The following is a 27,432-nucleotide window of genomic DNA, read 5'->3' on the forward strand; positions in this document are numbered from 1 at the left end:
TTATGTCGACTTCTCCGATGTCAGTCCCAGGGCCTCCGCGTGCTTCCTCGCCTTCAGTCTCAGGTCGGCGATGCTCGAGTTCTTGTGAGCCGCCGCCAACGCCGCGAACCCTAAGGGATACTGGGGGTGGCACAAGATGCTGGCGGGACCTCCGCCCACGGCCACGGCGGCAGCGGCGTACTGAAACCACAACAGGTTATTACACCGATAAACCGGTTGAGCGCCGGCAAACCGGTTTATTGCACGGATTTAATAAACCGGTCAAACTAGCTGCTACGATTGTTCCATTTAATCAGCTACAACTTCGCAATCTGATTACCTGGTGTGCAGCTGTGATGAATGCAGGATCGAAAGCGGAAAACGCCGTTCCCGGTTGGGAAAACGTTGCAGAGGACAAGCGGTCGTAATTGGATAACGCCACCGATCCTGGAGTTAAAGTCAGGCCACGCAGTGCAGGCACGTTCATGTAAGGGACCACTCGGCAGGGCTCCAAGGGGGTACTCGTCGAGGGGCTGTGACTGTTCATCATCATACCTATAGCATAAGTTCGCAAAATATAGTGGCCCCAAATTTTACCTACAACTATTACATCTTAACATAATATTAATCTTTTTTTGTACACATATTGTGTAACAATACAATATATCACGAAAACATCAGAAGAAAAGATATATAAAGACGGTTATGACACGAAAAAACGAAGGTAGAAGTTCCTTGTGTTCATCAGGTCAAGTACCGTCGCTCCTTGAAGAAATGACTAACAACCGGTTCCGAACGTGATGGGAAGAAGGAGGAGTTTTAGTGAGGAGGAGTCTCACTCCCTTGCGCATAGATCCAAGCGCGGGGGGTGTTTAAAGCATTTCCCCTTCACTGGACAAACAACGTCGGGTCCGATCAGGTTTGGTCAGGACAGGTCCCAACAGGTCAAGCAGTCAGGTCGGGTCAGATCGAATCGGGTCAAGTCTTGTCAAGTCAAGTCAGGCCGAATCGAGCCAGGTCAGGTTCGATTAGGTCATGTGTGGGGCGTATCGAAGGGTGTCCAAAGGAGCAGCGGATGCAAAAATGCACAAGAAATAAGAGCAGAAACTATGGATAAATAGAGAAATCTTTGGAAAAATATATCTAAAGAAGCTTGGACGAGACAACTGATCCCTGACATGAGGAGATCGTATGGAAGAAACCATGGAGAAGTGGAGTATCACCCCAGCTAGGTGCTAACAAGGCTTGGATCTTTCTGAACATACTTGAAAAAATTCAAACGGGGGGAGGATGACAAACGGGACTATTGTGAGGAACCAGAATATATGTTCGAATGTACGAGATGGGAGGGTGCAAAATTAAAGATAACAAGCAATATTTGTCCCGAAAACATGGTGCAAACCATGATGGAAAACTCAAAAAACTGAAGAAATATGTGGAATGATAAGGAGATAATGAAGACAAAAGAAGAAGAAGAAAGAGAAAAGGAGAAGAGACGAACAAGGAAACGGCCCAAGGCATAGGAAGGCCGGAATTCATGCGCAGTCCCTAGGCGTAGTCCCCACTGAGCCTGGAAGAGTTTTAGTGGTTACCCCAGCAGGTTTCCCCTCCCTCCAGAAAAGAAGGTCCGATCAGGTCAGGTCAGGTCAGGTCAGGTCAGCTCAGGTCTAGTCAGGTTAGATCAACTCGGGTCAGGCCATGTCAGTTTAGATAGCCCACTGGGTAAAACTAACTCAGAAGCTTGGACTTTTTGTCTTTTTTTCGAGCCAAGTTACTAAAAGAATGTGTCATTAGTACCGGCAAGCGAAAAGAAGAAAAATAAATGGAATTCTGAAGAATATCAGAATTTCCACTATAGGTAAAACGGAACCGGGAAAACCAAAACTAATAAAGTGATTATCCTTTATCTTTGTGATTTCAATATGTTTGTAAAACCATAACAGAACCAGCGTTAGGACCAACGATATTGAAAAAAAGTTTGTAAGTCAGGCAGGGCCGTCAGTTTACGTAAATCAAATCCTATGTCTCCGTAAGTAAAATTTATTTGTTCGTCCCCTCCCAGAAGCTGATGACGTCATTTGAAAAACTTATTAAACACAGGCGCGACTAACGAAAAAGCTGATTACGGCGTCAGCGTTCCGGAATTTTGCTTCGAGTCCCTCGGCCTGTTGTAAACTTTTGCAATTTTGATCAAGCGCGATAATTTATTCACGGTTTCGAACGTATGCCGCAGTAGATTGTTGTCATATTTTATAACGGTTGTGCGAAGCGGATATAGTGATAATAATGGGCAGACGTTAATTCGAGGCAGCGTGTAAATTCCGTCAGAATTATAGTACGATAAATTCAAGTTAGAGCATTAAATAATTTAGAAGAGGCAGCAATTTGTTACTGAAATCATCTTTAAACCAAGACTCGACCCTCATAATTCTAGCCAGCCATGAATATATCATGGGCTTATGTCCCCTAACAAATCTGCGGTACATAATCGAATTTATATACAAGACTGCGCTAAAAAAATACGCTAAGAGAAAGTTTTCAATCAAATGAAATAATTCCCCGGGAGAGCAATTTTCCGGCGCTCAGTCATTCAAATGCCGGGCGCAAGATGACTGGTCCAGCGAGGAGGACGAACCCCTGGGGCCGGTAAATTACACTTACTGCCTCGCGCTCACATCAACACCCCCCGCCCCCCCTCCCGCGGCCTGGGCCTGCGACTCAGTGGCGCAGCGGAAATTTGCTTAAATTTACAAAAAAAACGGCGTCTCCGCAACAATACTACTGCTTCTAGTATCTGTGGGGAAAGAAGACCCGACAACTGTCAAACCCACACCTTGTTGTACCTACATATTTTAGGCGAAATTCGTGACACTCATAACGATATTCACGGTCTTATGTCTGCTTAATGACTGTTTTTACTTTGTTAGCAGTGAAATTAATCCAAGTAACTTGAGTTTTATTACGATCTACAGGATAAACATAAAACTTTTCTTCAAAAACTCTTGACGGACCCTAAGGCAAACACAGGGCAAAACAGACAATCTGTTGAATTAGTTTGAATTATGTTATAACTATTCAGACTGGAATTACACGGGACGCCAATTTAGGAGTTGTTGTTTTTGTCACTAGGGGATAAAACTAAGATTTTCGCACGCCACTGTCGCGACGTAGCTCTTGGCCCCGCTCTGGACCGGCCGCGTTTCATAAAATTACATTTGCAAATAGGGGTTAAGCTGGCGCTAACTCCTCGAAGTATCAGCTCCAGCTCCAAATATTACCTATTTATCCACTACAACGTGGACGCGTACGCACATATCTCACTCCCTACTACGAGCACAAATCTTGACTCAAATTCATTGCTCTCCGCAAACCTTCCTTACATATTTACCGCTTTTCTCCACCGAGATCCAGCCTGATACGTTCGCGGAAGAGATTTGGAACCGTGCGATTTTTTAAAGGTTTCGCTTTTCCAAACAGAGGTCATGCGAAAAAATTCTGTTTGCTTTCACAAAATACACGTGGGAATCACACAAAAAGTTATTAAATCCTGCTATGCTTGTTCAACATGAGACCAAAATATATTTTTATGAAAAAAAAAATGTTTACCTTTTTGGATCTGACTTTCATGCTTCCTGCACTTAGCCCTCCTATTTTGGAACCACACCTAAAACAAATCAGATTATGTCGTTAGCATCCGGAGCGGGCAAATCCAGTAAATTTGTGTCGAGAGCGTAATCGGAAATGTCTCCATAAATAAAAATGGCGTAAAACGGTCAGTAAAGAAAGCATGGGTCTATTCCATTAGCCCTTGTTTGACCGTCCGACTGAGTGTTTTTCTAATGTGACATTGGTTCCACACGATTTACTCAGACTAATGCCACTATTAGCAGATAATTTCCTAATGAATACGTATGATGTGTAGGGAATGGAAATCGCATCAATTAAGTGCTAGATTAACGACTTTAGGGGAGTATTAGGACTGATTGATAACACCGAGGAGAAAGAGAATTCTGGAGACCAGCTAACTGATCGGATCCAACGATTCGGCCACTTCGACCCTCCGATCAAACAAACCACTTAATAAATTGATCGTTTCGCAAGCACTCTTTAAGCACGAATCGGCGCTGATTGTGCCGATCTGTTGCCATTACGAAACGACCTATTTTGGTACCAAGAAGTAAAAAAATCAAACAAAAAATCACCGTAGAAACGTTTCAAACACCTAACAATGTAAAGGACGATTGCCGCCTACAACCCACTCTTACCGTATTTAAAACGTTTCTACTTGTTGTTTACGCGAGCTAAGATCACGCCATCAGGTCGCGGAAGCTTTAAATTTCAAATCTATCCGGTTCTCTAGCTCCTGCATGCTGAAGAAATGATATGTCACACGGTGGAGAAAATTACCTGCACTCGAGCTTCGCTCAGACCCAGCCTCTGGCTAAGCTCTTCCCTCATGAATGCATCAGGATAATGCGTTTCATCAAACAGTCGTTCCAGCTCATTGAGTTGTTCTAAAGTAAAATTTGTACGAGATCTACGCTGTTTTGTCGTCGCTTTACCAGAATTATTAACGACGGAGTGGCGACTTTTGCTGATGGCTTCTTCCGATGATTTTTCTTGATCGTCGCCGAGGATAACTGAAAAATATGGTTTTACCACAAAATATTTGAGTCGAAAAACGTGGATTCATAGATAACCACTTTTTAACATTTCAGTTCCATTCTACCGGTTCGTTTTTACTCGAAAATAACTACAAACTCAAAATCTAATAAAACGTCGAGCTACCAAACTAATTGTTTACCTGCTTCGTAGGTTCTTAAAAATACTGCTTTTTTGTCTCGTTTATTTGACGATTTTTTACCGATACTAGCTTGACATTCGCAAAAAGAAACACTGAATCACTTTTAATAAGTTCAAATTCAAAAATAGGTCCAGAATAACTACAAATTTTGAATCTTTTAAAATATGCTCTATATTATACATAATATTTTTTTACTAGTTTAAGGATATTTTTGACGATTTCAAATTAAAACACCACGTTTTTTTTTCGCTATTTCTATGCCAGAAGCATTTATATGAAAATAATTAAACTACTTATTAAATCTCCAGAAGAACAATTTTTCTCAGAATTATGGTTATTTTAAAAAAAATTAAAAGAACATAATGTACACATTTTTTTGTTTATTTTACAAATTTAGTATATTTTATTTCTAGAAAATTAATAATTTCCACAGTTTCCTGATTCATTTTAAATATATTCAAAAAATAAACACAAACTTTAAAGCTTCTTTACAAAACTGAAACTTTTTTTCTCAATAGTTACCGCTTTTAACATTTTTTGAAAAATGCTCTACATTACAAAAGCTTTTTATTTGCTTTATCCATAATTTCACATTAAGAAAACTCTGTTTTTCAAGAATTTAATCTCTGAAATATGCTCTATATTACACAGAAGATTTTTATTATGCCCTTTTATGAATACTTTTGACGACTTCACATTAAAATACTACATTTTCTTTCGTTATTTCTCTTTATGTAGCATTTATACCAGGACAATTGCAAATTTAAAATGTGCTGAATTTTTTTGTGAACAATTTTCTTTGTCACTTAAAAAAATACTATGAAACATTTTCTAAATTTTTTTTGGTTTATCTTCCAAATTTTTTTATTTAGTTATCTTTTGCACTATTTTCCTTATTTCAAGGTGAATTGCAAGACTAACCACAAATTTTAAATCTCTGAAGCATTTTCTATCTCAGAGAATTTTTTTACACAAATGCTGCAATTTTTAATTGTTTCAAATATTTCTACAAACTTAATATTTTCGGCAGTTTCTTACTTCATTTTAAATATACTGTCAAAATAAATACAAATTTTAAAATTTTCTCTACCAAACTGAAGCTTGTTTCTCGCATTAATATCTTTAAAAATTTTTGAAAAATGCTCTATATTACAAAAGCCTTTTAATTACTTTCATCGACAATTTTAAATTAAAAAAACTTCATTTTCGTTGTTTTTATTTCATAAAGCCTTTATAATCAGAAAAATTAAAAAAAATAATTCTTCCAAAGGTTATTTTTTTAATTGTTTATACAAATTTGAAATCCCCGAAATGCTTCGAATTTTTTCTGAAAAATCAATATTCTCCACAGTTTTCTTCTTTGTTATAAATATACTGCTAAAATTGAAACAACTTTTGAGGGTTTAAATAGCTCTACCAAGTAAAAATTTTTCTTGTTAACAATTGTTAACAATTTAAAAAAAATGCTCTATATTACAGAAATAAATTATAGTTGCTTTTTCGGCTCCTTTTAACACTTTCACATAGGAAAATACTTTTTTATTTCATGAAACACGAGAAAGAATAGCAAATTTTAAAATTTGAAAGATTCTCTATCTAATAAAATCACTTTTAAATTTTTTATTATTCTAACAATTATCATTTACTTTTTTATTGTGTTCAGTCTCCTTCTTCTTTTTGAATATACATATTGAAGTAAACACAAACTTTAGAGCCTTCTCTATCCAAATGAAACTTTTTTCGCAATAGTTACTTACAAAGTTTAAATTTCTGAAAGATTCTCTATGTAATAAAAATAATTTTTCTCAAAATTGTAGTCACTTTTAAAAATATGAAGTAAAAAATAAATTCTACTTTATTGTTTTTTTTAGTTCTGCAGACTATTTGTTTATTTTTTTATTGGTTCTCGTATTTCAAGATCTTTTGTAAGAAGAACCACAAATCTGAAATCTCCGATATATTCTCTAAAATAGAGTTTTTTCCACACAAATATTGTCGGATTTAGTGATTTTAATTATTTACTGAAAATTAATCTTTTCTACAGTTTCTTTGTTGTAAATAATCTGTAAAAACAGACACAATTTTAAGCTTAAAGTTTTGAAAAGCTCTATAAATCAGAATTTTTTTTCGAAAATCCATATTGTTAACAATTTTTTAAAAATACTCTACATTACAGAAAAAAAATTATGGCAACTTAGCTACTTTAATTACTTTTATCGACAATTTCACATTAAAAAAAAAACTTCATTTTCGTTATTTTTATTTCATAAAGCCTTTATAATCAGAAAAATTAAAAATTTTAAATCTTCCAAAGATCAGTTTTTGAATTGTTTATACAAATTTGAAATCCTCGAAACGCTTTGAATTTTTTCTGAAAAATCATTATTCTCCACAGTTTCCTTCTTTGTTATAAATATACTGCTAAAATAGAAACAACTTTTAAGGGTTTAAACAGCTCTACCAAGTAAAAATTTTTCTTGTTAACAATTGTTAACAATTTAAAAAAAATGCTCTATATTACAGAAATAAATTATAGTTGCTTTTTCGACTCCTTTTAACACTTTCACATAGGAAAATACTTTTTTATTTCATGAAACACAAGAATTGCAAATTTTAAAATTTGAAAGATTCTCTATCTAATAAAATCACTTTTAAATTTTTTATTATTCTTACAATTATCATTTACTTTTTTATTGTGTTCAGTTTCCTTCTTCTTTTTGAATATACATATTGAAGTAAACACAAACTTTAAAGCCTTCTCTATCCAAATGAAACTTTTTTCGCAATAGTTACTTACAAAGTTTAAATTTCTGAAAGATTCTCTATGTAATAAAAATAATTTTTCTCAAAATTGTAGTCACTTTTAAAATATGAAGTAAAAAATAAATTCTACTTTATTGTTTTTTTTAGTTCTGCAAATTATTTGTTTATTTTTTTATTGGTTCTCGTATTTCAAGATCTTTTGTAAGAAGGACCACAAATCTGAAATCTCCGATATATTCTCTAAAATAGACTTTTTTCCACACAAATATTGTCGGATTTAGTGATTTTAATTATTTACTGAAAATTAATCTTTTCCACAGTTTCTTTGTTATAAATAATCTGTAAAAACAGACACAATTTTAAGCTTAAAGTTTTGAAAAGCTCTATAAATCAGAATTTTTTTTTCGAAAATCCATATTGTTAACAATTTTTTAAAAATACTCTATATTACAGAAAAAAAATTATGGCAACTTGGCTACTTTAATTACTTTTATTCATTCACATTAAAAAAAACTTCATTTTCGTTATTTTTATTTCATAAAGCCTTTATAATCAGAAAAATTAAAAATTTTAAATCTTCCAAAGATCAGTTTTTGAATTGTTTATACAAATTTGAAATCCCCGAAACGCCTTGAATTTTTTCTGAGAAATCATTATTCTCCAGTTTTCTTCTTTGTTATAATATACTGCTAAAATAGAAACAACTTTTAAGGGTTTAAACAGCTCTACCAAGTAAAAATCTTTCTTGTTAACAATTGTTAACAATTTTTAAAAACTGCTCTATATTACAGAAATAAATTATAGTTACTTTTGTGGCTCCTTTTGACAATTTCACATACGAAAATACATTTTTATTGCATGAAACACGAAAAATAATTGCAAATTTTAAAATTTTGAAAGATTCTCTATGTAATAAAATCACTTTTAATTGTTTTTTTTATTCTACCAATTATTATTATTTGTTTTTTTATTGTGTTCAGTTTCCTTTTTCATTTTGAATATACTGTTTTCACAATAGTTACTTACAAAGTTTAAATTTCCGAAAGATTCTCTATGTAATAAAAACAATTTTTCTCAAAATTGTAGTCACTTTTAAAAATACGAAGTAATTTTTTAATTCTGCAAATTATTTGTTTGTTTATTTTTTTATTGTTTCTCTTATTTCAACATCTTTTGTAAGAAAGACCAGAAATCTGAAATCTCCAAAATATTCTCTATAATAGAGTTTTTTGCACACAAATACTGTCGGATTTGTGATTTCAATTATTTCTGGAAAATTAATGTTTTCCACAGTTTCTTTTTTTGTCAAATATTACCGGTTTTAATGATTTCAAAGTTTTCTAGAAAATTAATATTTTCCACAGTTTCCTTCTTCATTTAAAATATATTGTAAAAATAAATACAAATTTTAACATTTTCTCTGCCAAACTGAAAATTCTTTCTCGCATTAAGATCTTTAACAATTCCTGAAAAATGCTCTAGATTACAAAGGCTTTTTTAATTACGTTGATTGACAATTTCACATTAAAAAACTTCATTTTCGTTATTTTTATTTTAAATCTTCCAAAGATTATTTTTTGAATTGTTTATAGAAATTTGAAATCCCCGAAATGTTTTGAATTTTTTCGGAAAAATCAATATTCTCCACAATTCTCTTCTTTCTTATAAATATACTGTTAAAATAGAAACCAATTCCAATCAACCTCTAAGGGTTTGAACAGCTGTACCAAGTAAAAATTTTTCTTGTTAACTATTGTTAACAATTTTTAAAAAATGCTCTGTATTACAGAAATAAATTATAGTTACTTTTACGGCTCCTTTTGACAATTTGACATATGAAAATACATTTTTATTGCGTGTAACACGAAAAATAATTGCAAATTTTGAAATTTTGAAAGATTCTCTATCTAATAAAGTTTTTTATTATTCCACCAATTATTATTAGTTTTTTTTATTGTGCCTAGTTTCCTTCTTCATTTTGAATATTATGTAAAAGTAAACACAAACTTTAAAGTCTTCTCTACTCAAATGAAACTTTTTCGCAATAGTTACTTACAAAGTTTAAATTTCCGAAAGATTGTCTGTTTATTTTTTATTGTTTCTTTTATTTCAAGATCTTTTGTAAGAGGGACCACAAATCTGAAATTTCCGAAATATTCTCTACAATTGTTATTTCCGCACAAAAAGTGCCGGATTTAGTGATTTCAATTATTTCGGGAAAATTAATGTTTTCCACAATCTTTTTTGTTGTAATAAATAACCTGTGTAAACAGACACAATTTTAAGCACAAAGTTTTGAAAAGCTCTATAAATCAGATTTTTTTTTCGAAAATCCATATCGTTATTAACAATTTCATGAAATATTTATACCAAGAATAATTACGAATTTTAAAATTCCAGAAGATTCTTTATTCCATAGAGAAATCTTGGAAATTTTCTCTATATTCTTGTTTGTGAAATGTTACCGGTTTTAAGTGTTTAAAATTTTTCTAGAAAATTAATAATTTCGACAGTTTCCTTCTTCATTTTTAATATATTGTAAAAATAAATACAAATTTTAACATTTTCTCTACCAAACTGAAAATTCTTTCTCGCATTAAGATGTTTAACAAATCCTGAAAAATGCTCTAGATTACAAAGGCTTTTGTAATTAGGTTTACCGACAATTTCACATTAAAAAAACTTCATTTTCGTTATTTTTATTTCATAAAGCCTTTATAATCAGAAATATTTTAAATTCTAAATCTTCCAAAGATTATTTTTTTAATTGTTTATACAAATTTGAAATCCCCGAAACGCTTTGAATTTTGTCTGAAAAATCAATATTCTCCTCGGTTTTCTTCTTTGTCATAAATATACTGCTAAAATAGAAACAACTTTTCAGGGTTTAAACATCTCTACCAAGTAAAAATCTTTCTTGTTAACAATTGTTAACAATTTCTGAAAAATGCTCTATATGACAGAAATAAATTATAGTTACTTTTACGGTTCCTTTTGACAATTTCACATACGAAAATACATTTTTATTGCATGAAACACGAAAAATTATTGCAAATTCTAAAATTTTGAAAGATTCTCTGCCTAATAAAATCACCTTAAAATTTTTTATTATGAAAACGAAAGTCTTTTGGCAATAGTTACTTACAAAGTTTAAATTTCCGAAAGATTCTCTATGTAATAAAAATAATTTTTCTCAAAATTGTAGTCACTTTTAAAAATATGAGGCAAAAAATAACTTCTACATTACTGTTTTTTTTTAGTTCTGCAAATTATTTGTGTGGATTTAGTGATTTCAATTATTTCTGGAAAATTAATGTTTTCCACAGTTTCTTTGTTGTAATTAATAACCTGTAAAAACAGACACAATTTTAAGCTTAAAGTTTTTATTTTTTTTTTTCGAAAATCCATATCGTTGTTAACAATTTCTAAAAAATACTCTATATTACAGAAACAAATAATTATGGCAACTTTTAACAATTTCGCATATAAAAGAACCATTTTTGGTTGTTTCTATTTCATGAAATATTTATAGCAAGAATAATTAGGAATTTTAAAATGCCAGAAGATTATTCCATAGAGAAATCTCGGAAATTTTCTCTATAGTTTTTTTTTGTTAAATATTATCGGTTTTAATGGTTTCAAATATTTTTAGAAAAGTAATATTTTGGACAGTTTCCTTCTTTATTTTAAATGTATTGTGAAAATAAATACAAACTTTAACATTTTCTCAACGAAAATGAAAACTGTTTCGCGCATTAACCCTTTAACAATTCCTGAAGAGTGCTCTACATTACAAAAGCTTTTTTAATTACTTTTATCGACAATTTCACATTAAAAAAACTTCCTTTTTGTTATTTTAATTTCATAGAGCCTTTATAATCAGAAAAATTAAAAATTTTAATTTGCAGCTTGGAATTTTTTCTGAGAAATCAATATTCTCCACATTTTTCTTCTTTATTATAAATACACTATTGAAATAGAAACAAGTTTTAAAGATTTCAACAGCCGTACCAAGTAGAAATTTGTTTGTTAACAATTGTTAACAATTTCTGAAAAATGCTCTATATCACGGAAATAGATTATAGTTACTTTTACGGCTCCTTTTAACAATTTCACATAGAAAAGTACATTTTTATTGGATGAAACACGAAAAATAATTGCAAATTTAAACATTTAGAAAGATTTTCTATCTAGTAAAATCACTTTTAAATGTTTTATTATTGTACCAATTATTATTTGTTTTTTATTATGTCCAGTTTCCTTCTTAATTTTGAATATTCTGTAAAAGTAAATGCAAACTTTAAGGCCTTCTATGATTTCAATTATTTACGGAAAATTAATGTTTTCCATAGTTTCTTTGTTGTAAAAACAGACACAATTTTAAGCTTAAAGTTTTGAAAAGCTCTATAAAATAGATCTTTTTTCCGAAAATCCATATCTCTGTTAACAATTTCTAAAACATACTCTATATCACAGAAAAAAAAAATTATGGCTATTTTTAACAATTAGTATCTTTTACCGTTCCCTTATTTATTCTAAATGTGCTCTAAAAGTAAACACAAATTTGTGTGTCCATTAAAACTTGCTCTGTAAAAATGCTCTATTATACAAAAGATTTTTCCGCAGTTATAAAACAACTTAACAAAATTTTGTATAAAACGAAATATTTTCTAATCAATTATGATCACTTCTACGAATTTCAAAATAAAAAATATACTGTTTTTTTTTTATTTTAAAATCAAGCCATCGAGCAACTACAAATTTGAAATCTTAAAAAACTGTCTATAATGTGTTTCCCTTTTAATCTACTTTATCCATTTTTCGTTTATTTTAAGATCAGTTACAAAAATAACAAACCCAAAATTTCCATTTAGTTTTGTAGGATGTAGATTATATTTTTTTTTCGAATGATTAACCTCTATTATTCTCATATTTTAAAAAATATACATATCGCAAAAACAAACACAGATCTGGAATCTAAGGAAATTTCTCTGTGTCCGTTAAGATTTTTTCCACTGTTGATTTTGTTATAAAATCTGTTGCAAAAATATTACAAACTTTAAAACTAAAAGAAAAAACTGGTTTTATTCAATTTCGTAAGAGTGAATTTTTTTGCGATTTTTCTGCCACACCCTCCTGCTAAATTAATTGTAAGCGTACTTTTAACGATGTCGAAATCCTGCAATTCCGTATGCACCCTAGCATTTAAGTTTATTAAAATAGACTCAATAGATCAGTTTAATACCTATGCAATATGAGTGAAGTGCAAATACGTGTTGGCATTAAATATGTTTTCGGTTGATCCAACAAGCGACCCTAAAATAAATCTAATCCCTGCGCTTGGCCAGTCGTACGCTTAAGGTCTTGCTCCTGATTGAGTTTGTGCGACCAGAAGGACAATCTACTTAACGCGACGCCCTTCTACTTTTTCACCGCCTTGCTAATTTCTTTACAGAGTTTTTGTCTCCGGCATTAATTAATTACATTTTCTTAATTAAAGTACCTAACGTCGAGATGTTCTCTATTACCCTCTTTAAGGTAATGTAAATGAAGAAATAATCAGTTAATTGCCGCCAGCGGGAGTTTTTTCCCTCCAGCATCACGCCCAAGACCCAAGTAATTGTTTTTGTTTTATTTATCTCCTCCTTCATTATGATTATTGCTCTTTTTGCGACGCCGAAGCCGAGAATATGTGACCAGCATGCGTTCCATCAATCAGCATGTCAAACAATGCCGAACGTTGATCAGAACTGTTTGGTTATCTGCTAAGGTGCGAATTCAAGCGTGTAGCGGCAGGACAGCAGGAAGGGTGGAGCGAAACGAAACGAGCCGGTAAAGCTTCCCCTGAGAGGAATTAGCGTAGACAACACTCGAATTTAATGCGCTACCTCCCAGGGGTAATAAAGCTATAGCGAAATAGGGCCTAGATTAATTTAATTCCATTACTTTAATGAGGATACAAAATATGCCAACGTCGCTGTTCGCGTCTAAATAAAACTGAGAGCTAGTGCACTTACGCAGTCTACCAAAAGATTGGGCTTTAACGACACGCTCAAGTAATTGCTCCAATCGATTTAGGCGCATTGCACTGATTGCTATTACCAATATCGACAGGGTGCTAACTCGCGCATCTCGCCGCTTATATAACCCCACACCGGCGGAATTAACACATTGTTTGCACCCCTTCGCGCCAAATCCACTCATTAATTAACTCCACGCCATTTTAAATATCTCATACCAAATTACGTATAGCACCTAGAGAAAATCCACCATTATTAACTTCTCTCAAACGGCTAATAACAACTTCGCAATGCGCCCTTCGACCTTATTACACCTCCTCAAGTCTAAATTTTCTACCAAAATCGTTATATCTTCATTTTCAAAAATTACAACCTCTTGCTAAAATCAATTATGCTTTTAAAAACCAATTCTCTTGAAAGTTTTGCTAAACGACATAAATTTTCTACTAATTACGAGATTCGCCCTTTTGCGATTACAAATAGGCCTAAAAATAAGACCTGAGTCCTATAGATGGCTAACAACATATGTGCAATACGTCCTTCACTCCAATTAAGTCCATTCAAGCCTAAATTTTCTAACAGCTCGGTTATATATCCGTTTTCAAAAATTAGACCTTCGCAGCTAGAATCCAGAACTACAAAATGCCTCTAAATGAAAAAAAATAATAAATTTTGTGAAACAAAAATTAATAACAATTTCCTTTCTTATCTACAAAAATACCAAGCGATTTTGGAAACATGGAAGGAATTTCCGAAGAAACGAAGCCGAAAATAACTTCTGAATATCGAAATCTACAAGAAACTGTAATCAACTAATTTTCGAAATGATTGAAAAATGATCGAAAATGTCAAAAGTGCCAAAATCAATCTTACCTTATCAAATACTAGCCCCGCCCACCCGCCCTCTATTTTCTTGGAAGGTATGTCGTTTGTCAAAATCAGTCTTATCTTAGCAAGTACTATTCTAACGACTAGTTTTATTTCTGTTCCGTAGAAAATCATTAATTTCATTCAGATCGGATAAAATTAATCACTGAAAAGGAGGCAGGGTGGGTGAGCGGGCCTAACAATGTTCTTCTGTCGAGTGGGAGTGGACACTAATATGTAATAGAATTTAGGATGTGAAAAAAGTAAAAAAAGCGCTAGTCGTTTTTTTTATATTCTATTTGCTATAAAATTTATTTGTTATTTCATGCACTTGACCCAACTTGACCTAACGCGTCCTGACCCGTTCTGACTTCTTTATTGTCTCAAATAAATAAATTTTAAACGTTTCTGTGAATATATAAAAACCACAAAGTACATTCTTAAAATAGTCGTATTTTGGGAACTAAAAATTAATAAAAATGTCCTTTCTTATCTACAAAAATTTTACACACAGCGATTTTGACGGAACTGTCAAATTGCAATATTTCAGTTGGCGATTTTAGGAAAACGATAGGAATTTCCAAAGAAGCCAAAAATGACTTCTGGATATCGAAATGTAGAAGAAAATGTATTCAACTAATTTTCGGAAATAGTTGAAAAATGGTTGAAAATGTCAAAAATCTTATCTTATCAAATACTAGCCCCCCCCACCCACCCTCTATTTTCTTAGAGAGTATGTCATCTGCCAAAATCAGCCTTATCTTAGCAAGTAGCCCCGTCCACCCTCCTCTTCTCATTCTACCGATTAATGTTATTTCTGTTGGGTATAAGATCATTCATTTCATTCAGATCGGATAAAATCAATCACTGAAAAGGAGGCAGGGTGGGTGGGCGGGCCTAATAATGTTCCTCTGTCGAGTGGGAATGAATATATAAAAACCACAAAGTACATTTAAATTTAAAATAGTCGTATTTTGGAAAATAAAAATTAATAAAAATGTCCTTTCTTATCTACAAAAATTTTATACAGAGCGATTTGGACGGAACTGTCAAATTGCAATATTTCAATTGGCGATTTTGGGAAAACGATAGGAATTTCCAAAGAAGCCGGAAATGACTTCTGGATATCGAAATGTAGAAGAAAATGTATTCAACTAATTTTCGGAAATAGTTGAAAAATGGTCGAAAATGTCAAAAGTCTTATTTTATCAAATACTAGTCCCGCCCACCCACCCTCTATTTTCTTAGAAAGTATGTCATCTGCCAAAATCAGCCTTATCACCCTCCTTTTCTCATTCTACCGATTAATGTTATTTCTGTTGGGTATAAGATCATTCATTTCATTCAGATCGGATAAAATCAATCAATGAAAGAGAGGCAGGGTGGGTGGGCGGGTCTAATAATGTTCCTCTGTCGAGTGGGAGTAACAACTAATAATAGAATCTAGTATGTGAAAAAAGTAAAAAAAGCGCTAATCGTATTTTTTATATACTATTTGCTATAAAATTTATTTCTTATTTCATGCACTTGACCTGACTTGACCAACGTGTCCTGACCTGTTCTGAAAAATAATAAAAATGTCTTTTCTTATCTACAAAAATTTTATACCGAGCGATTTTGACGGAACTGTAGAAATTGCTATATTTCAATTGGCCATATTGGGAAAACGGTATGAATTTCCGAAGAAATGAAACCGAAAATGAAATATACACTGACCGGCAAAAAAAAACAACAAAAATTTCGCAAAACCACTTTGAAAATTATTAATTTAACTAGTTATCGTTATTAAATAACTATTCACTATTGACACATGATCTACAAATTAGCAAAAAAAAAGAAGACAAATAAACGCAGAATTAAATTTAACTTAACAAAATAACAGAAACAGACCAAGTACGATATTTTTTAAATAAAACAACAAAGGAGGCTGTTGTAAACATAGTGTTTTTCATCATTTGATTATAAGTTTGGTAGTTAATAAACGTTTTCACGCGAAAACAATGCCGTTAAATTTAATTCTGCGTTTATTTGTCTTCTTTTTTTTTTGCTAATTTATACATCATGTGTCAATAGTAAATGGTTCTTTAACAAAATAACGATCACTAGTTAAATTAATAATTTTTGAAGTTTGATTTTGCGAAATTTTTCAGGGTGGCCGGTTTTTTGCCCGTCAGTGTGCAAAAAAATTTATTCAACTAATTTTCGAAAATAGTTGAAAAATGGTCTAAAATATCAAAAGTGCCAAAATCAGTCTTATCTTACCAAAGAGTAGCCCCGCCCACCCACCCTCTTTTTCCTTAGAAAGTATGCCATCTGCCAAAATCAGCCTTATCTTACCAAGTAGCCCGTCCACCCTCCTCATTCTACCGACTAATGTTATTTCTGTTAGGTATAAGATCATTCATTTCATTCAGATCGGATAAAATCAATCACTGAAAAGGAGGCAGGGTGGGTGGGCGGGCCTAATAATGTTCCTCTGTCGAGTGGAAGTGACAACTAATAATACAATCTAGTATGTGAAAAAAGTAAAAAAAAAACGCTAATCGTATATTTTATACACTATTTGCTATAAAATTTATTTCTTATTTCATGCACTTGACCTGACTTGACTGAACATGACCTGACCTGTTCTGACTTCTTTATTGTCTCAAATAAATAAATTTTAAACGTTTCTGTGAATATGTAAGTACCACAAAGTACATTCTTAAACTAGTTGTATTTTGTGAAACAAAAATTAATAAAAACGTTTTTCTTATCTACAAAAATTTTATACCGAGCGATTTTGACGGAACTTTAAAAATTGCTATATTTCAATTGGCGATATTGGGAAAACGGTAGGAATTTCCGAAGAAACGAAGCCGAAAATGAAATATACACTGACCGACAAAAAAAAACAACAAAAATTTCGCAAAACCACTTTAAAAATTATTAATTTAACTCGTTATCGATATTAAATAACCATTCACTATTGACACATGATGTACAAATTAGCAAAAAAGAGGAAGACAAATAAACGCAGAATTAAATTTAATTTAACAAAATAACAGAAACGGACCAAGTACGATATTTTCTTAAATAAAACAACAAAGGAGGCTGTTGTAAACATAGTGTTTTTCATCATTTGATTATAAGTTTGGTAGTTAATAAACGTTTTCACGCGAAAACAATGCCGTTAAATTTAATTCTGCGTTTATTTGTCTTCTTTTTGTTTTGCTAATTTATACATCATGTGTCAATAGTAAATGGTTCTTTAACAAAATAACGATCACTAGTTCAATTAATAATTTTTGAAGTTTGGTTTTGCGAAATTTTTCAGGATGGCCGGTTTTTTGCCGATCAGTGTGGAAATTTTTCAGCTAATTTTCGAAAATAGTTGAAAAATTATCTAAAATATCAAAAGTGCCAAAATCAGTCTTACCAAATAGTAGCCCCGCCCACCCACCCTCTTTTTTCCTAGAGAGTATGTCATTTGCAAAATCAGTCTCACTTTATCAAATACTATTTTCTGCCGCGAATTAGTCCTAGACCACGTAAATTTTTAGCCTCACTGTTTTAAAAAACATTTTCAGTTATAATTAGTTAGATCGGAATCCTGAAGATAGCAGACAACATTTTCAATGCGCAACGCGTCCTTCACTTCAATTAGACCCATTCTAGTCTAACTCCTCCACCGCTGTCACTAAATTTTAGTTTTTTAAAAATGAAACCGGATCTACCACTACTATATCCATCTAATACAAAATTTGAATGCATTCTTCACTCTAGTTACACCTATTGAAGTCTAAATTTTCTACCAACATCGTTATAATTGTTCATTTATAACCCAACAAGTTAATCTCGGTCTCCACATTTTTTTGTCCCTAGGCCTAGTGTCCTACTAACGGACTGTTCATTTCAGTACAAAACAGTTAGTTTACAGGTCCATTTCTGAACAAATTTGTCTCCTGCTAGTTAAATCAATCACTTAAGAGTGTAGATACTTTTAAAATTTCCGATATCCGTGAGTAGGTACAAATCTACCACTATTGTTACCCCTCTAGCAGCACCTATCAGATTCTCATTGCTACCTTCACTTTGATTACATTCATTGACGTCTAAATTTTCTGCCAGCTACATTATAATTCTGTTTACAAAATTTAAGTCTCTATTTAAACATCAAATAAAAAGTTGAAACCATTACGGATAACAGTCAGTAGTAAATTGATAATTTGATAAAATTAACTTAAGAAGTTGTGCAATCTGTCATAAGTTCGCAATGTGTCCGTCCCTATTGTTAGATTTATTGATGTTTAAATTTTCTCTCAACGTTCTTATAACTTAGTTTTTGCAAATTATATTTTTTGGATATAGGTAAATCTACACAGCAAGCAATTAGTTCCGTAAGATTTAGTTGCCAATTTTGTTTTATATTTTACTACATATATTATTTCTGTATTTCGAAATCGTACATTTATTACTTTTAAAAATCCTGGGATTTACAGGTAGATCTATAAAAGCTACATAGAAGCGATCGTAAAAATCAACAATTACGTCAGTCCGAATCTAAATTTCTGGCAATATCATTCTGTACCGATGATTTAAAATAAAATTTTTTAACTTGATTTGCTTGAAAAAGAAATTTTATAAATATAGTATTAATAAATATGTAGATTTATGATATATTTTTACAAATCTGTAGCTTTTAACTTTCCGTGGGCAACAGATACAAAGTTCACAGTTCTTTCTTCCTTCTAGTGATATCGATTTAAACCTAAGTTTCCTGTTTGTATCTGTTCAACTTTTTTTTCAGCTGAATCTACCCCAGAAGCAATTGTTTCTACAGTAGATAAAGTGTTTAAACTATGAATTCTGTTTTGGCTTTAACGTGTGGTGTCTAAATTTTCAGTTAAATGTGGTTTTCGTCGCCTTTAAAAATCTCGTCATCTAAAAAAGGTAATCGTAATAATGCGGATGCAGTGCGTCTGAAGAAATCGATGTGGCGGAAATCAATGATAATTCGATAACCCGGATGGCAATGACTGCTCGTTGTTCCGACAAGTTAAATTGCTCCCCCATTGATTTGTCTTGTAATAGAATAAAGGTTTTTCTAACAAAATTGGAAACAAAATCTAAATTGGATTGTCTTCTGTTGAGTTAGATTTGATTGAATAAAAACATAAAACGCCCATTTTAGCAATTTAAATCATGCTGATAAACTCCACCTCCTTTTTCTATCTTTGTTGATCCTCTTTGTCGATAGCACGGCACATCGAATGGCAAACACGGGGGTTCTGTCATGCCAAACGAACTGTAAATAAAACAAATACAAACTCCCAATCTTGTTATGACTGCAACAGCAGAGAAAGACTCATCTATCTTAATCAGCAGTGATAATGCGACTTTTGTCTCGCACACACAACACAGAGCTCTCTATGCCAAGCTTGCACCGCATTATTTATTTAATGGACGAGTTTTGCACGAAAAACCAATTTCCACGCCGACCAAGTCTAGACTGAAATCCGTAAATATTGGTATTTTGTTCGCAGGTTTATCAAATCTGAAATGACATAAACAGAATGCTGAAAGCCGGCCAGACGAAAACGTTATTTTCATTCATACACAATGACAACACAAAAAAAAACTAGCGCTACAATCTTTATAGTTTTTTAAGATTTTGCCAACATTGAAAAAATGCATTTTGCATTAGTTGTAATCACAGTAGCTACAACATGGAAAATATGATCACTGTGATGGGCTAAATGTGGATTTTTTGTGACTGAATTAATTTTATCAAGGAAGCAAAATTTCGTCCGTTTTCCGACGGAAAGATTGTGACAATTAAATACAAATTTTGCTGTCAAATTGACAGATTGTTCATAAATAAAAACAACAATAGATCGTCGAGCATCAAATTTAATGTGGTTTTTTATTAACTGAACGTTGATATGTTAATAGTTTCCACTTGTGAGTGTTGTGATAAAAAAAACCTACATTAAATTTTATTACGGCATAAAACGAACTCAACTGTAAAAGTGTACAATGATGTTCAGATTATTACGTAATAAGATTCTTTCCTATTGATGTTTTAACAACCTGTGCGAAATGGAAAATGTTTTATATATGTATAACATTTCTTAGTAACTTTTATAGACAATAAATAGAATTGCAATAAAGTTATTGTGCAATGTTTGATTAAGTTCTACTGGAATTTCATAATTTGAAGGATACGAAAATACAGGTTTGCCGTTGAAATTTTGTTTTTTGCCAACTTATTCAAAGATTTTAGAAATATTCTATTTCCTCAAATTAGTACGGTAGAAAAAAAAAACAAAATTTTGCTGCCTAGTTTGATCAAAATTTACTATTTTAATTTTTCGCAACGTTCCATAGTTCCTAGAGTATGAAAAATTAGTTCACCCTTTTTCGAAACTGACTTGATGGTTACGAAATTTTAGGTATATTTTAGTAGATCGTGAAACGCTAAACAAAATTAGTATCATCATCCCCACCAATTATTTGATGATGTAATTTCAAAATTTTGCAAGGTAGACCCTACTTGAATTTTATAAAATCATATACTGCTATGCTTGTGGTTTATTAATAGGTTCTTATTATTTTAACTTAGACAACTTGATTTTTATTAGAAATTAAAACTGTACGACAACATATTATAAGTTAACTTTGAAATGTCTTAAAAATTAAGTAAAATTTTTAAAAATTTTGTTTTCTTATTTGAACCTAAATGGTCCAGACAGCATATAGAATTATTGATTTATTTGCAGATCTGTCATCAAAGAGTAAATAATGCTTTTAGAAAATTATTTGTTATACATACTTATTTTATATTTCTTACGAACAGAGGGAGTTAATTTCAATTTTAGCGCGTCGTTAGATGAGCGACACAACATAAAACAGACGGTTTGTGAGCATGCGCAGTTTGTTTGCATCTTGTAGTTGACAAGTAATATTAGAGAGTTTGTGATATTTAATAGTTAGTAATACTCAAAATACATCGAATCCGTAATTCTTAATACATATATAAATTTTATAATTGTAGTTTTAACTAATTAACATAACATCAACTAATATTATTTTTTGAAATTGAGGTTATATTTACATTTATTGTTATTGGCATTAGCATTAGCAAGAACTTAGAAGATAGTATTAACATTTAATAATCTTGAAGAAAAAACAATGTTTATTACGTCTTTGGGAAACGTATTTGAGTAAGGAGATACAACCAAATAAAAATCTATTTTGTGGTGATTTTATTTTTGCAGAAACTCAGATAAACCAAGTGACAACAGTCCTGAGAGTGGAACTTGATATTTATATACAATGTAATTTTGTATTTTTATAAGTAAAATATACATTAGACAGGCTGAATTTTATTTAATTATATAAAAATATTACAGGGGGGCTCCTTTGTCTTAATAGTGTCGGTGCAATCTATTAAATTAAACTTCCCCCTTCAAATTAAAAACAATGGCGTTTACAGAATTTCAGTATTAATATTATTATTATTATTTTTGTCATAGAGCAGAGCCCAAAGCCTGTAATACCTGACCCAAGAAACACCGGACCAGTAGCTGCTGTTCCCTACCGTCTCTATTAAGAGGGTGTTCGACATCAGCAGGATATATTTCTTTTTTTTTCTAAAGCCAGCTAAAAAAAGCCAGCATTTAAAGTTGGCGGTCATGACAGCCACATGACGTCACACCAAATGCGCATGTCTTCTTGTACCATGGCTGAGACAACTGTATACGCGTGTACGTCATTTCTCTGTTCATCTAAAAACTATTTTTCATAAATAGTGAAAGAATATTCCATAACAAAAAAATATTAAAACAAAAAATTCACTCTCAAGATTTAAAGCTTTGCATGTCTCGAGACAATAACCAAAAATTGGGACAGAATTTTGAGCGGGAAGGCAAGCACGAAACTTAAGCCTGTACCACTCAAATCGGATTGGTCCCTACTAGGTGGGAAAACAGGTTAAAACCTTGAATTTAATTGATTTTTAATAATAGTTTCAAAAACAAGTTAAAATACCTTAAACAAGTATGCCCTGTAAAGTAGTTTCGATGTATTAAAATTTGAGGTTAAGTGATTCGGAAATAGTAGCAACTGAATTTAAAAAATCCAATATTTTGCAGATTTAAATTTTACATTTTTTCCAAAAAAAAAAAAACTATTTGCTCGATTATATTTAAAGGGCGAGAGAAGTTTTGTTTAAATAGCCTTAGACCATTTTTTTATATGTCCCAAACTGCAATTTCACAAGAATATAGGTAGAATGTGTCAGAAGAATAAATTTACGGACAGAGTGTTATAAGTGTTGCATCCACTTTTCCCTACCAAAACTTGATGACGTCAAATCAAAAAATTATTAAATATAAATTGTAAAGAAATTATAAAAACTTTATAAATTGTTTTCTTAAAATTGTATTACTGAGCCTTTATTTTACTCCACAAAGGTCTACTTAATTTTTTGAGACATTTCAAAGTTAAATTATAATATGTTCTTGTACAGTTTTGCTTTTTTTACAAAATCAAGTTGCTCAAGTTATAAAAATTAATTAATAAACGACAAGTAAGAACTACCTATATTATCTAAAATTTAAGCAGAATTTACCTAGCAAAATTTTGAAATGACGTCATCGAATAATTGGCGGGGGTAAAACTAATTTTGTTTAGCGCTACGTAATCTTCCTAAAATGCACCGAAAATTTCGTAACAATAAGTCCAGTAGCTTCGAAAATTATCTATCTAATAAAACTACCGAAAATGGAAAAACTACTTTTCCAGCGTCCAGGAACTATGAAACGTCAAGAAACTTTAAATTTAGCCATTTACAAATGAAAACTATCTAACGCTTGAGAAATAAAAATACAACTTAGTGTTGCTAAAAAATGTTGTTTTTTGAAGTCTCACGATATAAGTTTTATCGTACTAGATAGCAAAATTAGATTTTCCTCTACCTTACAATCGAAAAGTTCTCAAATCGGTCGACAAAAAAAACAAAATTTCCGGCATGACCAAAATTATTTGCGGAAAAAGAAGAAAATCCAACTTCTCCAAAAAATTATACATTTGAATTTACGAATTGTATTTTTTTAAGAGAACCTCTCTATAAGTTAAAAAAATTGGTCGAAAATTGTTCCGACAGAACTTCCCTTGCTCCTGAAATACAATGATAATTTTTGTTGAGTCACCCTGTATACGCAAATCCAAAAAACATTAATGGAATGATATATCACTACTGTAGACTCATCATATTTTGTACATTTGAGATAGGATTGATTCAGCAAAATTTTGGGGTGACGTCATCAGTTGTTTAGGGGGGGATGAGCAAATACATTTTTTAAAACATATCTAAGATTTCAAAGCATTCAGTTATGTAGTTCCTGATTAAGTAATAAAATAAATTTACGAATTCATTAATTTTTTTGAGTCACCCTGTATATGCAAATCCAAAAAATATGAACGGAATGATAAATTACAAGTGCAGACTCATCATATTTTGTACATTTTAGATAGGATTTATTCGGCAAACTTTTCAGCTCACGTCATCAATTTTTTGGAGGGAATAAGTAAATATATTTTAATTAAAAATGTATCATTCTTATCATAACCGTAAAGCATCTGCAAGATTTCAAAGCATTCGGTTTTGCACATTCCAAATTAAATTGCAAAATGTTTCAAAATTTTGTTTTTTTTTCCAAAAATCTGGACGTTTCGGGTAGAAATTCAATTCGGAGTCATAAACTACATGTGTAGGACTATGTCATTTTATACATTTTAAAACCCATTTACTATGTACAATTTTGAAGTGACGTCATCACATTAGTAGTGGGGATGATTAGACAAATTTTGGTTAGCGTTTTACCATCTACATGATATTCCTAATATAAGTACAAAATTTGACACCAGTACTTTCGGAGATTATCTGTCTAATAAAAATCCGGGACGGCAGACAGACGAACAAACGGACAGACGGACGGACAGACAAACGGACAGACAGATGGAAATGGGAGACCTATTTCATCGTCCTCTAGGGGTCATGAAAGGTCGAGAAAATGTAAAAGTAGAGAGTCACCCGACGGACTCGATTACAATACTTCCTTTATTTTCGGGAAAATGGAGTGAGCCGTTCTTAATTTAATTAATAAAATGAATTCACACATTCATTTTTTTTATGCCCTGTATAAACAATTCTAAAAAATATGAACGCAGTGATAAACCACAAGTATAGACTAGAGTATAGAAATATTTTGGACATTTTAAATAGGATTTATTCGCCAAAATTTTGAGATGATGTCATTAATTTTTTTGGAGGGAAAAATAAATATATTTGGATTAAAAATTTGCTAGGCTTATGATAACTTTAAAACGTTTGCAAGTTTTCAAGGCATTAGGTTTTACAGATTCAAAATTAAATTGCAAAATATTGTTATGCAATTTTTATTTTTTCAAAAATCGTGGCTCTTAAACTATATGTGTAGGACTATGTTATTTTATACAATTTGAAACCCATTTACTATGTACATTATTGGTGGGAATAATTAGATAAAGTTTGGTTACCGTTTTACCATCTACATGTTATACATAATACACTTATAAAATTTGACAATAATCGGTCAGATAGTTGGGGAAATTATCTGTCTAACAAAAATTGACACTGACGACGGACAGACACACAGACAGACGGAAATGGGGGACCTATGTTTTTCTACTATAGGAGTCAGCTAAAAAAACATTTAACAAAAATTCAGTGACGTTATTAAAACTTTAGTTTTTTGCGTAATGGTAGTTTAACTTCTTATCAACCTAATACATAGAACAACAAAAAGTTTTGAAAATATTTCCATTTTTATAGATTTATGATATTTATGTTGTATTAAAATTTTTAAAAAGGTTAACTAAGACATGTTGAACAACTTTTTGCTTTGAAACTGGAATTGACATACATTTTTAAAAACTTCAGATCATAGGCGTTTAAAATAGAAAAAAAAAACTAATTAAAAGGTCCAAGATAAAATATACGTTTTCAGTTTTTTCGTAGGTGTTTTTGATAGATATTTTTTTAATAATGGTTGATAAATATAACAAAATATTAGAAAGAACATTGTTTTATAAATACTTTGTACTCTTCGTGCGATATTTTTTTATTCAAATTTAATTAAAATTCTATGTATTATGTGGAAAATACAACGAATATGTATGTTTTTTGGTTATTGTGAACATCAAGACAATTTCCAAAGAACTAAGAGTACAGTATACAAGAACGTAACAAAATAATTTTTCGTTGCTGAAACTGCTCCATTTTTGCGTCCCACCGAATTTCGAATCAACAAAAAATGTTTGTTTTTTTTTTTAAATAGAATTGCTTTTTAAACTTGGCTGTGGTATTGTATCAAGTTTAAAAATGCAGTATCGATTCCTTTAAAAAAAATAATGAGCCGTCGGTCGTTTAAACATTATTGCTCCACCACAAAGGGTCGTCCCTCATTTGAATCGTAATCAAATTCATCTGTATTTCGTTTTAATTAAATGTAGAAACCATTGATAATTCTATAAAGTGATTAAAGTGGTAGCCGTTCTAGCATTGCTCTGAGCAAATTGTAATTGGATTAGCAATACTCTGGTTGTAAATTTATAGTGGAGCTCTTTTAGCACTCGCCACACCGAATCAATATTCAGATTGATTCTCCAAAATCGTATCGGTTTTAGCAAAGGTAAAATTACGGAGATGACCCGACGGCAGTTAGTCAACAACAACTCACATAACTTCCTCTCGTCGCTGTGCACACTTTTATCCACATGTTCCTGTTTGTCATCTTCGTTCTTTTCACTCGCGACGGTTTCCGGGCACGATTTCGAGTCCTCGAGATCAATCGGCGAAGAAGAACAGTAACTGTTTTTGGGCGAAGGAGTCTTAACATCCGCGTTAGTGTCGAACCACTTAGCACCCAAAGTCTGGTTCCCGGCCGGCTCGCTTTCGCTCTTATCCTGGTGGTACGAGTTGTACAAAATCTGGCTATTGTTGAGCCGGAGGTCGATGCCGAAGGTCTGCTGAGTGCTGTTTTTCTGTAAGTCCGAGATGAGCCAGTTCTTGGGCCTTTTGGTGTCCTCGGAAGGCGTCTGGAACTCGTCTTCCATCTTAATCGCCGGAGAAGTCTTGATCGCGGAAGTCAAATTGAGACACTGCTCGCTCACCGTCGTGTTGTTGTTGTTTTCGAAAGACTTGGACACGAATTGCGTTAATTTCTCCATGATAATAGTCGATAATCTGTGTTATGTTTTGGGGGATCATATGAAAACTGAAATCACCATTTCAAATCCGGGAGTTGGGTTACTATAGAAACCCGGAGTCGGACTAGAGTTGCGGTCCGGGTTGCTCCACCTCTGATTGCGCCAAGAACGGCTCTCATTGGAGGGGCGCTATTAAGGGGTTGGATTCGGATTTTCTCCACGAGTTATTCCCTTTATTTATGACTATGAGATAAGTCAATAGCTTACTCTCTAAGTGGCTGACATTTTTTACCACTTGTTTTTCCTACTGCCATAATTATGCAGATTTACGATAATGATTGTCGGTCGCATAAAATTTAATACTAACTCCAAATTACACAACTTTATGATGAATACGTATCACATATTTATGCTAATGCTAGTGCATAACAAAAGTCCGTTCAAATGCACATTACAACTTTGTCGCTCCAAACACTCGTATTTATAACGCGAGATAACATATATCCATTACAAAGTATCATTATTGCATTTGCCGCTTGTGAACGGCGATAACAATGCCGCTAATCGTGAAATCCTATAACGTTGTTTCGTCTTTCTTACCGCGACACATAAAAAACATTAACCACTCGCTCAAAATCAAACACTCTGTATAAATTAACGCCATAACAATTTCGATTTTCAATATAATTTAATTCTAAAACAATTTTAAGATTTCTTTATTATTATTAATATTATTTTATCTTCTCATCAGAATCATTTTCTTAC

General features: G+C 32.0%; 1 protein-coding gene across 1 annotated transcript; it reads right to left on the reverse strand.

Moving 5' to 3' along the window:
- LOC135141866 (short stature homeobox protein-like) lies at positions 1-26,688 on the reverse strand. Its single transcript, XM_064073421.1, has 5 exons — positions 26,199-26,688; positions 4,387-4,619; positions 3,586-3,643; positions 320-534; positions 1-180 (listed from the first exon to the last, which is right to left on the reverse strand). Exons 1-5 carry the CDS (start codon positions 26,686-26,688, stop codon positions 1-3), a joined length of 1,176 nt encoding a protein of 391 aa, XP_063929491.1.
- Positions 26,689-27,432: the final 744 nt, after the last annotated feature.

This window comes from Zophobas morio, unplaced genomic scaffold (genome assembly GCF_036711695.1).
Source record: "Zophobas morio isolate AGI-343-1 ecotype UQ-CSIRO unplaced genomic scaffold, CSIRO_AGI_Zmor_V1 ptg000044l, whole genome shotgun sequence".
Taxonomy (NCBI): Eukaryota; Metazoa; Arthropoda; class Insecta; order Coleoptera; family Tenebrionidae; genus Zophobas; species Zophobas morio.